At 40.3% G+C, this 17,605-nt stretch overlaps 1 protein-coding gene across 3 annotated transcripts in view; it reads right to left on the bottom strand.

Annotated features, from left to right (window-relative positions):
* Positions 1-17,605, bottom strand: part of Slc12a6 (solute carrier family 12 member 6) — a 94,864-nt gene that overhangs the window by 23,337 nt on the left and 53,922 nt on the right. For all 3 annotated transcript variants that reach the window (XM_032903878.1, XM_032903879.1, XM_032903880.1), the window contains 6 exons: positions 7,722-7,816; positions 6,907-7,038; positions 4,097-4,243; positions 2,977-3,031; positions 2,387-2,517; positions 868-1,109 (listed from right to left, as the gene is read on the bottom strand). In XM_032903878.1, the coding sequence (XP_032759769.1) occupies positions 868-1,109; positions 2,387-2,517; positions 2,977-3,031; positions 4,097-4,243; positions 6,907-7,038; positions 7,722-7,816 (802 nt within the window). The remainder of the gene's footprint in view (positions 1-867; positions 1,110-2,386; positions 2,518-2,976; positions 3,032-4,096; positions 4,244-6,906; positions 7,039-7,721; positions 7,817-17,605) is intronic.

Genomic DNA, 17,605 nt, shown 5'->3' with positions numbered 1-17,605 from the left:
CTTGTTTTAAATCAGCATAATATCAATAACTTTGATTCCCTGCTGATCCACATGAGTTCAAAGGCAACTTCTGTAATAAGATTACATTACAAATACTCAGTGTCAACTGGCCTCTGTGTCACAAATCCTTGAGACAACAGGTGAGTCTGTGAAGGAAGTCTGTACAAATTCATCACTTCACTACTGTACTATGTATGATATGGAACGTCCAGGGGACATACATGCGATAAGACAGTCATTTTCCTTTATACCTGATAACTCTGAGCACTTACGGTACCAAGAATAAGGTAAATAAATAATTTAGGTAACTCTTTAAAAAAAGATTTAGTTTATGTATATGGGTGTTTTTGCCTACTTGAATGTTCTGTATGCCTGAAGCCTGTAAAGGCCTGAAGAGGGCACTAGATCCCTTGGACTGGAGTTACAGACAGTTGTGAGCCATCATGTGGGTGTTAGGGACCCAGGTCCTCTGAAGATCAGCCACTGCTTTTAACTACAGAGTCCCCTCTCCAGACGGCTACTGTAGAATTCTTTTGAATTGATTTTTATTTTAAAAGCGACTGAACATTAGTTGCTGGTAATGACTATGACTGCAAAGTCCTTCATGGATAGTTCACATAAACACAATCATTATTGGGGGGCAAGAAGCAGCACACATAAAGAGGTGTACCTTAAGAATGGATACAGCTGTTAGGTCTACATTTCAGAAGTGAAGAAGAGGGTCAATAGGACAGTATGTCAGGAAGCTTCCTTCTGGGAAACTGGACCAATAGGAAATCACTCCATGAAATTTTGGTGAAAATGTTCACATCACCAGATACCTTCACTGACTATCCAATGACGATTATGTCAAAGAGAGGTACGTACGGGAAGTGTGGTGGAGCAAAGGAAGACTTGATGGCACCAGCATAGATAGCCAAGATTGACACAATTACACAGGCCAGGAAAAGTGAGGCAAACTTATTCACATAGCGTACGCCGATGAACACCACCAAGACCATGAGGACCAGGAAGGCTGTACCATAGACACGCATGTTGTTCAGCATGGCTGCTGACTCCTTGAGTGCATCATCGCTCCGAAAGATGGCAGCTCGGGGGACAATATACACCTGTCAGAAGAAGAGAAGTCGAGAAGATGTGCGGCCATTTCAAAACAATCAAGTAGAGGGGCTGTAATGGCTTGCTTATTTTGTGAAGGAAAGGACAGCTAAACAAAAAAACGATCAAAATATTAATTATTTTTAAAATTGATTTTACTTTTATTATTTTTATGTGTACTGTTGTTTTGCCTGCATGTACAGTTGTGTGAGGTGGGTGTATCCTTTGTACCTGGAGTTACAGACAGTTGTGAGATGCCATCTGGGTGCTAGAAATTGAGCCCTGGTCCTGCAAGAGCAGCCAGTGCCGTGAAGCTCCGGGCCTGAGTCCAGACCTGCTTTCTTCGTTTTAATCATGTATTTTTAGACAGAGTCTGATTACCTGCCCTAGCTGGCCTGGAACTCAAAGATACACACGCCTCTATTTCCCAAGTGCTGGGACTAAGGTTATGTACCAGAGCTGGCTGTAAATTAACCAGATCTTTATTTGACTCTAGAATGTCTATAAAAATGTTGTGTTGTAGATTAATTTTGTTTTCTATTTGCTATTCTGAATATTTGCATTTTCAAATGGGAAAAATGAGTAATTTTATTCAAAAGGCTATAGAGAAGATTTATAATATGAGTAGAAAAATTAAAAACTCCTTCATTGGTATAGTTATCAAAAAGAGGGGTTCGGGATGCAACTCATCCAGTCGAATACTTGCTGCACAAGAATGAGCACCTGCCTTTGACCCCCAGGATGTGTGTGAAGAATGAGGCACGGTGGTATGTGCTTGTCATCTTAGCACTGCGGGGGAGTAAAGGCAGGAGGAACCCTGGGGCTGACCAGCTCTGCAGCCAAAGATGTTGAGCCCCAGGTCCCAGAGAAAGATCCCACCTCATAAAAAAAACTAGATGTCTCTGAGGAACAGCAGGTGAAGAAATAGGTTGATCGCTGGCCTCTACACACATGTATTCAATGCACTAGAACACACACATACAAACACACAATATAAAAAAGAAATTCTATTTTACTTTTTGCACTGACATATGTACAAGTCTTTTGTACTAAAGATATGAACTCCCTGGTTGAAGTGATAGAGTTGGGGACAATCAGACAGAGGGGAAAGGGCAGGCAGGTGAAGGACACCTCAACCTTTCTGCTCGGTCATGGTAAGAGGACAATCCCATGGAAAAAGGTAAGGTTGGCTGTCATGCCTTACCTGATCTCAGAAACCTTGATATCTAATGACAAAATAAACCCACAGAATTTCTACACTGTAGTCCACAATTACTCCATCACTTACCAGAAAGATTTCAATGGCACCAAGAATATACATGGCTGCTGCAAATGTGGTGCCAAGATAAAAGCAGAGGCCCACAGCCCCGCCAAACTCTGGGCCCAGGGCCCGGGAAATCATGAAGTATGAGCCTCCGGCTACAAGACAAAATAGAATTTGAACAGAATAAAATGAGGGTGTCACTAAAAGAACCATAAACAAGTCATAAGCAATAATCTAAAAATATGCACAAAAAGATGTTTCAGACTTTGGGAAATCGAATATGACCAAGTAGATTTGCTAGTGGGAATATGGTGTGCCCAAAACTCTACATTTTGTCACTATTAGGGAAAAACTGGAATGCTTCCCACAGAAATAAGATAGTTTAATACAACATTTTATAAGCAAAGAGTGTGGTTGAAATTAAAGCATTGTAGTCTAAAAATAATGAGATCTCAAAACCTTAAGCTAGACAGCATTTGTCTCTCTGGCTTCTACAAAGTGTCTGTTACAGTACCCTATGAGCAACAGACTAAACATATTAGTTTTCTTTGGAAAAGCATAAACATGGTGATTACTCACTGATAACCTCTGAAATTCAAGGCTGGGCTACTGACCTGGCACCACTCCGTTAGTGGCGATGGCACTCATGGAGATGGCAGTTAACATTGTCTGCAGAAGAGAAGAATGTCACTACTGAGTAGAGTTGACATTGTGTACTACTTTCTCATGTCTGAACGTCAAAGCACTTAGCAAACATTTTACTAATGAAAATATTTTTATGAAGGGTTGCTGTATAACATATTCAAAAGGAACAGCTAGGGAGTTAACACTGCGAAGTAGGCTGAACCTACCTACAGACTAACTACAATGTCACAAATATGGTAAGAACTATTGGAAGAAAATTAAAACATTATCCAGTAACAGTACACAAAGGGCTTGAAAGAAAGCGTTTTTGGAGGCACAGTGACTAACTAGTAGGCTATATAGTATAAATAAGAGGTAAAACCAACAGTGTGCTAGTGGGAATGAGACGGTATGGTTGAATATGAAATAGTTCAGAGAGAACAGATTGGCCATGGTGAATGGCAAAGAAGGAGTCATATATGACCTAGAAGTTTTGAGCTTGAGAACCTGGGAGTAGAGAAGGCATTGCCCTTTAGTTATTAATGATATAGGCTATGTCTGCTTAACCTGCACAGTTAGTGTAGGGGGAGGATGCAATGGCTACTAAAACAACCGTGAAAGGACAAAGTGGGCAGAAATGGGACACAGAAGAGTGAGCAGTTTAAATGAAGGAGACTCAGAATAAGTTGGGTGTGAGAGAGAAGTCCTGGGAAAAACTGACTGGGAAAGGAATAAAAAGAGTTCAAAGTGAGCCAAATCCAATCCAGGCTCACCTCACCCTTCCAAGGCACCGCCAATTTTATTTTCAGTACATTTTGGAATAGTGTATGCATTTTTTTAATGTTTTCTGTTACAACATTAATGTTTTCATGCTCAATTACCCATATTTTAGATCTGAAGACCTTCATTTTGTTTTGTATTTCCAAAAATCTAGGAAACCATACACTACATAGTAAGTAATGAATAATGGGTGCTTAGTGAAAATTTTTAGATTTTAAGATCAAAATTCTCTCTCTTGTTGGGGTCATGAATCTTTTCACACTTTCTGTACTTGTTCCCCAGAGGTCAAGTGCATATACTCTTGGCAGCTCAACGACACAGGTGACTTACACAGCAGCAGCAGATAAGGACAATGGCAAAGGCCTGAAGGACTCCAGCTGTGCCCACTACCCAGGTAAGACGCAGAAAGAGGATCACTCCAAAAATATTCTGTAGACATGGGAGGTAGACACCCATGAAAGTACCCATTTGGGGGCTCTGAAAATAAAAATGTAAGACAAAAGGAAAATTATATAGTTAGCCATAAAAGATGCTTTGACTTATCATAGGAATCTCTCTCTCTCTTTTTTTTTTTTTTTCAGAGCTGGGGACTGAACCCAGGGCCCATTGAGCTAAATGCCCAACCCCTACCATAGGAATCTCAAAGTGGAGTCAGGAACTTTAAGCATTAACATGTCAGATCCAGCACTATACTTCTATTATCTATAGACATTTGTAATCTGGATAACTTCCCACATGCTTTTAAATACCTAAACAATGGAACATTCAAAAATCTAAAAATGTCTCTTTAAAATTGCTAAAATTCTTTTCATTTAAAAACAGAGCAATGACTTGTGGAAACTGTTGAGAATTTAAGTTCAAATTCTTCATAATAGTTGGTAACGAAACAGATGGGGAAAATAAAAGTTTGAAGGCCATTTGGCCCCTTTGCAAAGAGGCGCCCTAACTGTGTGTATTGGCATAATTTTATTGTAAGAAAAAGAGTAGTATTAAAAAAAATCTGGTTTATGCTCTAAGATCAAGAATCAACAAATGGGACCTCATAAAACTGCAAAGCTTTTGTAAGGCAAAGGACACTGTCATTAGGACAAAATGGCAACCAACAAATTGGGAAAAGATCTTTACCAATCCTACATTCGATAGAGGGCTAATATCCAAAATATACAAAGAACTCAAGAAATTAGACTCCGGAGAGCCAAATAACCCAATTAAAAATGGGGTACACAGCTAAACAAAGAATTCTCAGCTGAGGAATATCAAGGCTGAGAAGTAACTAAAGAAATGTCCAACATCTTTAGTCATCAGGGAAATGCAAATCAAAACAACACTGAGATTCCACCTCACACCAGTCAGAATGGCTAAGATCAAAAACTCCGGCGACAGCAGATGCTGGCAAGGATGTGGAGAAAGAGGAACACTCCTCCATTGTTGGTGGGATTGCAAACTGGTACAACCACTCTGGAAATCAGTCTGGAGGTTCCTCAGAAAATTGAACATTGAAATACCTGAGGACCCAGCTATACCTCTTTTGGGCATATACCCAAAGATGCCCCAACATATAACAAAGACACATGCTCCACTATGTTCATAGCAGCCTTATTTATAATAGCCAGAAGCTGGAAAGAACCCAGATGCCCTTCAACAGAGGAATGGATACAGAAAATGTGGTACATCTACACAATGGAGAAGCTATCAAAAAACAATGACTTCATGAAATTCATATAGGCAAAATGGAATGAACTAGAACCCAATCACAGAAAAACACACAGAAAAACTCATTGATAAGTGATATTAGCCCAAAAGCTCAAATTACCCTAGATGCAATCCACAGACCACATGAAGCTCAATCAAGAAGAAGGATGACCAAAATGCGGATGCTTCACTCCTTCTTAAAAGGGGGAACAAAAATATTCATAGGAGGGGATATGGAGGCGAAGTTTAGAGCAGACTGAAGGAACAGCCATTCAGAGCCTGCCCCACATGGGCCCATATACCATCACCAAAACTAGATAAGATGGATGAAGCTGAGAAGTGCAGGCAGACAGGAACCAGATATAGATCTCTCCTGAGAGACACAGCCAGAACATGTCCAATACAGAGGCCAATGCTAGCAGCAAACCACTGAACTGAGAACGGGACCCCCGTTGGAGGAATTAGAGAAAGGATTGAAAGAGTTGAAGGGGCTTGCAACCCCATACGAACAACAATGCCAACCAACCAGAGCTTCCAGGCACTAAACTACCATCCAAAGACTATACATGGACTGACCCACGGCTCCAACTGCATATGTAGCAGAGGATGGCCTTGTTGGGCACCAATGGAAGGAGAAGCCCTTGGTCCTGCCAAGGTTGGTTGGTTGGTTAGTGTAAGGGAATTTGGGGGTGGTGGTGGTGGTAATAAGGCGGGTGGATGAGGAGGGGAACACCCTTATAGAAGAAGGGGATGGGGAGGGGATAAGGGGCTTATTGACAGGAAACCAGGAACAGGAATAACATTTGAAATGTAAAATCTAACAATTTCTGGGTATCACTACCATGGTACATGCCTATGATTCTAGCATCTGGGAGGCTGAGGAGGGAACATTCAAAGTCCAAGGCCAGCCTGTCTTATATTTGAGGCATAGTCTCAAAGGATCAAACAAAACAAAACACCCAAAACACCTCAAAACCTTGTGCCCAGCAGACAGCTCGAGTAGCCAGGTACATAGACACTACCCCACTGATGTGCTAACGTCTCTTCCTGCAATGCTGTCATTCACATGGCTAACCACTTGGATGGTTTCTGCTCAAATCCACTACAGCAGAGTGCCTCTCTGCCCAGCCTATCAGAGAAGCAACTCCTTCCAGCAGGCTCTCGTCAGTCTCATTGTTTTTTTTAACCCTGCTTAGTTTTGGTCAAGCATTAACTGACACTAAAAATGTTATATACTTTAACAGCTTAAAGAGCATAGGAACTGGCTTCTCACATGAAGCTAGGATACTGTACATTCTGTCTGGGCCATGATGCCAATGCTCAGAATTGTTCTGGGTACTTAAGTGTTTAATACGCTGTTTCTTAACATGGACGGATGCCCTGGCTATGTCTTCATCGTCTTATACATGGGCTGTCTTGTATCTATCCTGGGTACTGTGAGGCGTCACCTTGGTAGGCTTCTTTTTTCCTTCGGTGATGTTCTCTGCCTCTTCATGTTCCTTTGCTCCTTGTGTCAGATTTGTATAGTTGGCCATGCGGTTGAGGAGAGAAGACACCTTTGGTCTGGTGTCCATTTCTTCCTACAAAGTCAGAAATAATTCATGAAGGATACTGAAATTCAACAACAAAATAGACTTTCAATCAGTAAACAGAAAAGACCATGCTCAGTTAGGGCAACACGTTAAGGAAGGACCCCGAGTTCTGGGATTCGTTAAGGCTTTACATACAAATGTGTAATGATGCTTGTGCTCTGATTTGCTGCCTCCTCCTCTGCCTTCCCCGATTCCTTCTGACCCTCTTAGAGACTGGTTCTCTTCCTTCCTGAATGAGTCTCTCCTTCTGCTTTCATGTTACCTGTATTCTCTGCCTCCTTAACACCTCTTCCTTCCTTCTCACAGTCTGCACTCTCTCTCTCCCTCTCTCCCACTCACACATTTACATATACATGGGAAAAACATGTACTATTCAGTATCTGTCTTAGTTTGGCTTATTTTGCTTAACATGATTGATGTTTCCAAACATTTTTTTCTGGAAATGTGATGATTTCATATTCATAGTAGCTGATGAATTCCATTGTGCAGGTTGGAGAGCCAACTTAAGTCAGTGGGTTAAGAATTCTTGCTATTCTTCCAGAGTCCTGAGTTCAGTTACCAGCACCCATATTGGGAGGCTCACAACCCCACTAACTCCATCTCCAGGGAAATATGATGCCCTCCTCTACTCCCACACACACACATACATACAAAGATAATTAAAATATTACCTCAAAGAGTGCCAGATTTTTATCAAAATATTCGTCTCCTTCATCATAGTTGGAATTATTGAGATAAGCATTTCGAGCTTTCTTATGTCCATCATCTGAAAAGAAAGGAAAACACTAGCTTTTCATGGGTCTAAGACACCAGCAGCAATAACTATGTTGCCTCTGTTAGCAGAAACAACTTCAGATTCAAGTTCAGCTTGAGCGGTGGACCTCAGTTAGCACTGCTTGGAAAATGTGGTATTCTGGCTAAAGCAAATTAGGAAACAAACAAACAAACATCAACATGAAGTTCTTTTCTTAATGCAGAGACCTCTGGAGACAATAGAGGCCCTACCCTGAACTTACCCACAAGTAAACAAGCACATAGTATTTCTTTCTTGGTGTGTTATACTGCTAAAGACATGGACTACTTTACAAACAGTTGATGTTGATAATGGGAGAAAAGGCTATTTCCAAGGCTGTCTGACATTAAAAACTGTGTGTTTTTGATGTTTGTGTATGTGTGTGCGTGTGGCGTGTGTGTGTGTGTGTGTGTGTGTGTGTGTAAGAGTGCACAGGAAGTCAGAGGACGACTTGGTAGAGCTGACTCTCTCCTCCCTTTATAAGGTCTGACACAGGCTGTCAGGGTTGCATGCTAAGTGCCTTCTGAGCAATGTTGCTGACCTCCTTCCTGATACTTTATCAATTATAACAGGTAATTTAAGCTTTGATGATAGTTTTTAAAAATTCTTTGATAATTTCATGGGATGTATTTTGAAAATTCAACCCTCTCATTGCTTCCAACCCAGCTTTGAGACGGCTTCCTTTTCAAGCTTCTCTCCTGATAAGGTCCAGTTTGTGTTGCTCAGCTGGTTTTGGGATTAAGGTGCTCTGGTGCGTAGTCACATTATTAAGGTCATTATCATTAATGACCTGAATCTCTTCTTCCCAGCAATCATTAAATGCTAATAGCTCCTCAGCTGGTGCTGGGATTACATATCCCACTTCATTCCCACTGTGATGAATTCACAAGCTAGAGCTTGTGTACGTCTTGTGCACACTGTAACAGTCACTGAGTTCATATGCACTTCTGTCTGGAAAACAGTTTCCTTTAAATCACCTGTGACCTTTGGCTCTTACAATCCTCCTGCCCCACAACCCCTCTGCCAAAACCCCCAGCCTTGAGGTAACATATGAAAGTTCAATTTGGGGCTAAGCACTCTGTAGTCTTTTGTTCTCTGTACACCGAGAAGCTGGAAATCAGTAGTAGGTTTTGAAAGAATCTCACCATGAAGTCCAGACTGGTCTCAAACTCTTGACTATCCTTTCTCAGTCCCCAAAGTACTAGATTATAGGTATGTCTCTTCATGGTCAAAATCTAGTATATTTTTGTATGAACCCTTCTATGTTGTTTTATATTGAAGGTTCCTAACTAGAATCGAATGAACTAGCTGTAAGCAAACAAAGAATCCAAGATCCTGAGACAGCAAAGTTTGTGTTAAATGAATACTTCCTAATCTTTAGCTTTTTAAATTGTACAAAAGTTACATAATTGCAGTCTGACAGGAGAGAAGAGAAAAATGTGTAAATGTTATTTAAAACTAAGATTTCTATTACTGACAAAAGATACTAATATGAAAATTAAAGAAACTTAAAAGCACAGGATATTACTTTAAATCTATAAGAGGAGCCTGGCAAAAGGACAACAATCTATGGGAATGAGCTGGTCATTGGAAAGGACGAGACTGACGTGAACAAGCCCCTGATGGTTCTGAAAGGAGTACAGAAGAGGAGTATATGACTGACACATGAGACGTTTAACATAATTTTTTAAGAAGTCAATTTTGCCAAGTTTTAAGGAAACAATATATAAAGAAAAATAATAGAAGAATCAGTAACTATGCTGTCTGTTTGTGCTAATTACACTTGAGGATAATTATGTAGCTAAAGACACACATTGCAGCTAATTTATGACACATGAACAGCACATAGAAAACGCCTGCCAGATTGCAAGCCTTAGTAAAAATAACAGAGCTAGGCAATCATCTCAACGGCTGTGAAAACCATTGACGAAGGGCCGAAGTATAACCTGCTACTGGGTAAAGGAAGGTGATCAGGAGCCTGACCAATTCTAACATCATTGAGAGCAAGACACTGTTCATCCTATGTATTCTTAGCAAGAGAATGGAAATTCAATCTATTAAGCCTCTCCAGGAATGCAGGAAATACAAAAGAAAATACAAACATACATGGTGAGCATACTTAAAGATATAATCCCCACAGTAAGGACATATGACAATCTAATTTCTTCAGCAAATCACAAGCTAAGAGTAAACTTTTACAGATTCAAGCTTTTGATGTGACTGAAATCTAAGGTATGATCTTTGTTAGAACCCTGGCTCAAATAAACGTGAAAAGACATTTCTAGAACAGAGAAATGTTGGGTTAGAGATGACACAAGTGCTCTTCCAGAGGACCTGGGTTCAATTCCCAGCACACACACAGAAGCTCACAATCACCTATACCTACAGTGACAGGGGATCCAATCTTCTCTGGCCCATGGCACCAGATACATGTGTTGTGCATAGGTACATATGTAGGCAAAATACCCATACACTTAAAATAAAATAATATAAAAAATTAAAAACGAAGGAACCCAAAACCATACAGATAGTTAATGTCTAACAAAAGAATTCAGAATCTTAATTTGTAAAAGATTTAATAATGATCACATAGAAGATTCAAACAGATGGACACATGAAGGAAATCTATTCTAGACTTCAACAAGGCAGTCTCAAAAGTGAATATAACAGTAAATTGGAGGTAAAAAGGATAAAGGAAAAATCTAGCAAGGAGACTGAAAAGTTAAAAAAAAAAAGACAAAACGAACAGAAATAATTGAAGTAAATGTGATGGTGAATCAAATAAAAATCACAACAGATGCTATTGTGGACAGACGAGAAAAAGCAAAAGAGAGGAGGGGAGGAGGAGAAGCCAAGATGGAGCAGAACCACATGGCCAGAGAAAACTGCAGTGTATGTGTTTGTGTACACGCGGGTGCCCAAGAAGCCAAGAGAGGACACTGGATCCCCTAGAGCAGGCGTTATTTACAGTGATGGTCACCTGGGGGGTCCTGGGAGCAGTGCTCTGATCCTTTGGAAGAGTGAGCCTTTGGAACAGATCTGAACTCCTGCTACTCCTGCCTGCAATTCTTAAGCCCTTTGGTGTTTGAGGACACATGTGTTAAGTCAAGCCATCAGATTTAGCATTCAACCGTCATCATTCAGCCAGCCAACAACCAACAGGGTTATGTTGTACTCTGTTACATGCACTAGTTACAGATTAGGTGCAGTTGTTTACCTTGTTTTTTCTCTTGTCATCCTACCTCCAAGGAGAAACGACTAAATTCCTTGATCACTTTGATTGGAAGTCTCCAGCAGGCCTCATAGCAGCCAAAGAGAACATAAGAAGTACTTTTCCCCTAGGACCTTATAGTATCTGTGTTTTATCTTATTTCTTTATATTCTTCTGTGTTAGTGTCTCTGTGTATCTGCCTATACATGTATGTGTGGAGGCATGTGTATGCCTATACATGTGTTGAAGTGTGTATATACTTATATATGTCATGTGGAGGGATAACTCAGTTACTGTTTCTCAAGCATTGTCCACCTTGATTTTTGTTTTGGAGACAGTATCTGTCACTCATTGGGAACTTGTTCACTAAGCTGGACTGGCTGAGCAGTGAGCCCCACTCACCCCGCTGTCTCTCCCACCCTAGAGCTGGGATTACAAGTGTGCTCTCCCACACCTGGTGGATTTCTTTTCCCTTTCTTTCTCCTTGTGTTCTAGGGAGGGAATGCAGGCCTCACACTTGACAAACAGTGCCCCACTGTGTACCTTCCTCTTTGCCCTCTGTTCTTATCCCCTGAGGTCACAGAGCCATGGAAACAGGAACTCTGTTCCTGGGACCAGAACAAACTAGACTGCGAAGGCAAGCTAAGTGGCTGCCCTTCCTGATGTACCACTTCACACGACATTTCTGGGGTACATTTCAGCACAGGAGTACTGGCCCACAGGACTAGATATTTTTAATTCAATATATTTTTGTTTGTTTTGTTTTTTAAGATGGAATTTGGCTGTGTAGTTGGGCTGGCTTTGAACTCATTATCCTCCTGTCTAACACTCATGAGTCTGGTTTGATAGGTGTGCACCCCCAGGTCTAGTTTAATGTTTTTTTTTTAAATTATGTTTTCTCTGTGTGGCCCTGGCTGTCCTGGAACTTGCTTTGTAGACCAGGCTGGCCTCCAACTCAGATCTGCCTGTCTCTGCCTCCTGAGTACTGGGATTGAAGGTTTACCCTACCACTGCCTGGCTCCTTTACCTGATATTAGTATATGATGTGAAGATTTTCTAATGCCAAATCATTTTTATAATATGTCTTAAGTCTTAAGTAGAAAATATATTTTGTTTCTGAGAACTGTTTCCTTTTTCAACTGATTTGTCTCTGTAGGCATGAATCTTTTGCAGGCTCTTTGTAAATATTGTCTTATTCTTTGCAAATTTTCCTTGTATAAAGTGACAGGCTTTCGCTGGCTGCTGGTGGCACATGACTTTGATCCCGGTACAATGGAGGCAGAGGCAGGCAGATTGTTGAGTTCTAGGTCTATGGGGGAAATCTAGGATGGCCAAGGGTACACAGAGAAACCTCATCTTAAAGAAGAAAAAAAGAGAGACATTATGATATTTTCATGCATGTATGTGATATGTGTCCCCCTTCATGTATGTCATGTGTATCTCCTTTATGTATTCAATGTATGTCCCTTTCATGTATGTCATGTGTGTCCCCCTTCATGTATGTCCCCTTCATGTATGTTACATGTGTTCCCCTTCATGTATGTCATGTGTGTCCCCCTTCATGTATGTCATGTGTGTCCCCCTTCATGTATGTCATGTGTGTCCCCCTTTATGTATGTCATATGTGTCCCCTTGCTGTTTCCTCTGGTCTTCTTTCTCTCTGTAGGTTTTGTTTTTATTTTTTGAGTCAGGGTCTCTCTATGACTTCCTGACTGTCCTGGAGTTTGCTGTGTAGATCAGATTGGCCTTAAAATCTGCCTGCCTCTGTATCCCAAGCACTGGATTAAAGGCACCATGTCCATCAAGAAAGAAAGAGAGAGAGAGAGAGAGAGAGAGAGAGAGAGAGAGAGAGAGAGAGAGGAGAGAGAAGGAAGGAAGGAAAAGGAAAAGGAAAGGAAAGGAAAGGAAAGGAAAGGAAAGGAAAAGGAAAGGAAAGGGAAAGGAAAGGAAAGGAAAAAAAAAGGATTTCAGAGATGGAGGACAAGGGCAAGATAACAATATAAATGAACATACATGTATTTTTGTGATGATAGGTCTATGAAAATGTAATTGACAGTAAAAGCATGAAACATTAAGTGAACCCTGGAATCAGGATAACTATTCTAACTTGTGGAAGGTCATTTGGAACTGGACAAATGTCTACATTGGAACATTAATATAGCTACATGATGATTCCATTTGTGACTTTATTACAATAACTTTTTTTTGAGACAGGGTTTCACTATGTAGCCCTCTATCCAAGAACTTAGAATGTTGGCCTCAAATTTGCTGATCCACGTGCCTCTGCCTCCTAAGTCCTAGAATTAAAGGTGTGTGTACTACAATCTAGCCCAATAAAGTGATGTTTTAAAGTACAGTAATTTAGTCAGTGTTGGTGTACATCTGGACACATGTGACAAGTGTGCCATGGATATGGAGCTCAAAGGATAACTTGTGTGTGCTGAGTCTTCCCACCTACCCTGTGAGGCTGTGCGCTGAACTCCGGTTATCGGTGTTGGCAGCAAGTACCTTTATCCAAGGCCCTCTTGCCATCCAATGATAATCTCTTAATGGTTTAAAAAAAAAACAACCAAAAACCAAGCAACAACAATCCCATGGTATTTGAACATTTCTTTAAAATATTCTAGATAACTATTAAAGAATAAATTTTATTTTTTAAATCTAGCATTAGGAGCATCCTGTCCAACTCTGCCACTGTAGTTGGCTGGATACCTCATCTTAGGTCCCAGGTGAGTCAACTTATCTGTTAGACAATCGTTTCTGTTCCAGCTTCTATTTGTTTAACTACTTATTTTGGAAAAGAAAATAATGTTCCTGGAGACTTTGCACCATAGAAAGACAATGATGCTTACAAGACCTAGTTATCCTGATCAATCCTGACCCAGGACAATCATGAAAGGTAGAGGCTTTCCAGAGAGGGGACCACAATTCTTGTTTTGGTTATATAGAAAAACATGAAACTAGAAATAATTTTATAGGAAGGCATGGGTCACTTTTCAGCTAGAACACAATGGCTGGGAACTAGTCACCGTACAGGCTTTTGTAGTCTGGGTTACACAGGAATGCCAGATACAATGGAATTTCTGGATATTCCAAGTAAAAATCTTTTTTTGTCATGAACTCAGAACCAAGCATATATTCCAGGACCCTTGAAAGTTATATAAGAATTCTGGGGCTGCAGGGATGCCGCAGCAGTTAGCAGCACCGACTGCTCTTGGGGAGTTCTGAGTTCCATTCTCAGGAATCTCATCAAACAGCTCACCCACAATTCTAACTCCAGTTCGAGGGGACTAGATGTCCTCTCCTAACCTCTACCACACCAGGCACAGATGTGAGGTATATAAACTCATACGGCCAACCTCCACAACACACACTCATACAGACCTTTAAAAAGAAAGGACCATACTGGACCATAAGGTCATTTTGTAAGATGCCCACTGGCTGTGGCAGTGACCTGACTTCAGCATTTCACCATCACTGCCATGTTTCTTCCCTCTCATTTACAACCCAAACAGCATGGATACCATGAGGAAGCTGCTGTGTATAGTGGCAGCATAGTGAAAAAGAAAACTAACAGAACCTCTTCTGAAAATTTTGTTTCTGCTTTTTGTGACACATTTATGTCATCTAACAACTTTTGTTGTTCCTTTCTATGTGTGCCAAGGCTGAACCCAGGCTTTGAGCACACCTCCACTAACTTACACTCTCTTTTCTCTGTAACCAGAAAAAGTATATACCTAAATCTTGTTTAAAGATCTTTATTGTTTGGTTCAATTTCTACAATGCTGCTCTTGTCAATTACCAGTAATGCTGTATTTTGGAATCAAGATAAATTGCAAAAGTAGTTCTTTAGCCTCCTGGCCTTGTCAGCAGATCTTTGCTGTCCTGATCCAGACAGAGATGAAACATTAAGAGTATTTAATTTCCTCTGACATACATCTGTGTTTGAACCACATCTACTAGAACAGAAAACATAGTCTCTAATGATGTAAAAAATTAGTTTTTTAAGTGAATGAAAAGTTGGAAAAACATGAGATTTTCTGAGAAGTATGTTATTTTGAGAAATACGGTGGATATAGGCTTTAACTAGTGAGAAAGAAAAAGCTAAAAATGTTATTTTTTTTCTCTTTTACCTTTTTCTGAAGGGGATGTGAATGAGTGCTCACAGGTTGGCTTGTTCGCTTGCTTATTTCTTCAGTGATAAGGACAGAAGCTTGGCACTTATGCCTTCTGGGTAAGCAAGGCAACACTGAGCTAAATACTGAAACCCTGCAAGCGATGGTTTTGGTCTATGTTGTTTGGGTTTGCAGTCACTCTGTTTCTTCCAGCTATAGCCTGCTTTCTTCCTCTTCAAGAAATCCGTGTTATGTGTGCTAGGGTTTCCGAAGGACTGAGTTTTGGTGATGCTCTCAATGTGACTGTGTTCTGTCTACTGTGGTTCCTGTGAACTGGCTGCCAGCTGAGTCTAGAGGCTTAAGAACATCACACTTGTTGTTTTTAGGTGAGAGAAAAATTGCTGCATAACTGCACTGTGATCCTTTACTTTGTCTGGTCATCTTTCTTTTCAAGATATTAACAAGCATTGATAATTAATGCTTGGATCCATTATCTTATGAGGGGTAAAATATGTTTTCATTCTGTTAGTCTTCATAGGTCAAATATTTCAAATGAGAGACATTCTTTTAAATCTACTACTTGGTTGTCAAGTGGTACAGTTAAATACAGAACAGATAATCTATTAATCTCCCTCACTCAGCAATCAATGAGTGGGCACGCAAAAGCACTCCAGTTATGGACAATTAGTTTTTAATTTCTATTAAATGTTCCATCTACTTATAGTAAAATGATTATATATTTCTTAAATACTAATACAAGAAGCACATAATTTTATACATACATTTTTTGAGACAGGGTCTATGTAGCTCATGTTCTTCATGCCTCATCTTCCTAAGTACTGGCATGATAGGTGTGACCACCATGTCAGGGACATATATTCATTTTTGATACAAAGCCTGTCATGTATTTTTAGCAAGTTGATTGATAATGGTATCTGTTTACTTTTGAGGCATTGGGGATTGAACCCAGGTCCTTGTGCATGGTAGACAAACATTCTAACATTGATTCAAACCACAGATTGTGGAGATAGTTTTAAAAACTGCTACATGTAAGAAGACCTCCACAAGACCAATCTGGCTAATATTCCAGCATGGAAGAGGAAGATGACGTCCCAACCTCTTGCTGGACAGTGCTTCAGGGGAAGGGAGAGTCCCTTTTCTCTAAATGTGTGGTCTTTGATAGGTCAACCACACTCCATTGGATGGCTCAATATCCTTGAGTATGTAGGCATAATAAACTAAACTGTGGGCTATAAAATAAACAAAACAAAACAAAAACAAAAAAGCCCCAAAAGCCAGACAGGAACTTTGGGGCAAGTTGGGAAAGAGGATGAATCTGGGAGGAGGGGTCGAGGAGAGGAGCAGGGTGAATATAATGAAAATAAATTGTATGTATGCATGACATTCTCAAAAAAGTAATAAAAATTATATTATTTAAATAAAAATAGAAACACTGTGTGATTCAGAGTTTAAATACTTTGTTTGGGCTGGACAATGCTTTTCTCATCTTGCCACTGAAGTTTTGGGATCAAGGCTATGAAAGACTCAAATTAATTAACGTGTTTATTTGGTCTCCTGTGCTATGAAAGAAGATTGCACAAGACTGGATGGTTTTATCCTTGCATTCTAAGGAAATCTGCCACGACTCACTCATGTTTGCCTGCTTGCTTGCTTGCTAAGATTTTTTAAATTGAAAATTACACATATACACACAGAGAAAAGTTCACAAATTGTTAAGTACAGACGTTGACATTATCACAGAATAAGTTTCACCCCCCATACATCACCTCAGCCTGACCCTGAGTTTTGCAAGAGAGTTGATGAGTCAGTGGGAACAGTAAATACATTAAAATAACTGCAGCCTGTTGGCAGGAGCACCACTTAGCAGGTCTGAAGATGCTGTTTAAATCCCACTTGGCAGGGAACGTCTGAAAGATGTTATTATAAAGAGAATTCAGCAAGCAAGATAGTTGAGCCAGTGTTCCCTGCAGGTGAACCTGTACACAGGAGCTTCTTAGAAAGACCTGGTGGTTCCACTTATGGTGTTGGGGGTTTGGCTTTGGAGGGGCTGGAATTTGTTTATTGTGGTGCTGGGGTTGACCCAAGTTAGTACTGTATCACTGAATTACATCCCCAGTCCTGAAAGGTGGGGCAATTGTAAAAAAAAAAAAAAAAAGTTACAAAATGCAGTCTTTGTCTACTTCAGTGCTGTTTGGTAATTTGTGAACTGTATAGATTCTTACCTTTCCCTACCTCCACTGCACAAATATTCCTGGTAAGATAAAAAGCAGTCTTGGGCTTTTGAGCTTGGCAATTTCACGATTTAGGGGAAGAAAAAAGGTTGAGACAAAGTCTAATGTAGCCCAGGCTGGCCTTGTAATCTTGATCTTCTTGCCTGTGTTTCCCACATGTTGAAATTACAGGAGTGTGCTACCA

Source organism: Rattus rattus, chromosome 5 (assembly GCF_011064425.1).
Source record: "Rattus rattus isolate New Zealand chromosome 5, Rrattus_CSIRO_v1, whole genome shotgun sequence".
Lineage (NCBI taxonomy): Eukaryota > Metazoa > Chordata > Mammalia > Rodentia > Muridae > Rattus > Rattus rattus.
The sequence above is the reverse complement of the archived record's forward strand: the minus strand, read 5'-3'. Positions and strand labels throughout refer to the sequence as shown.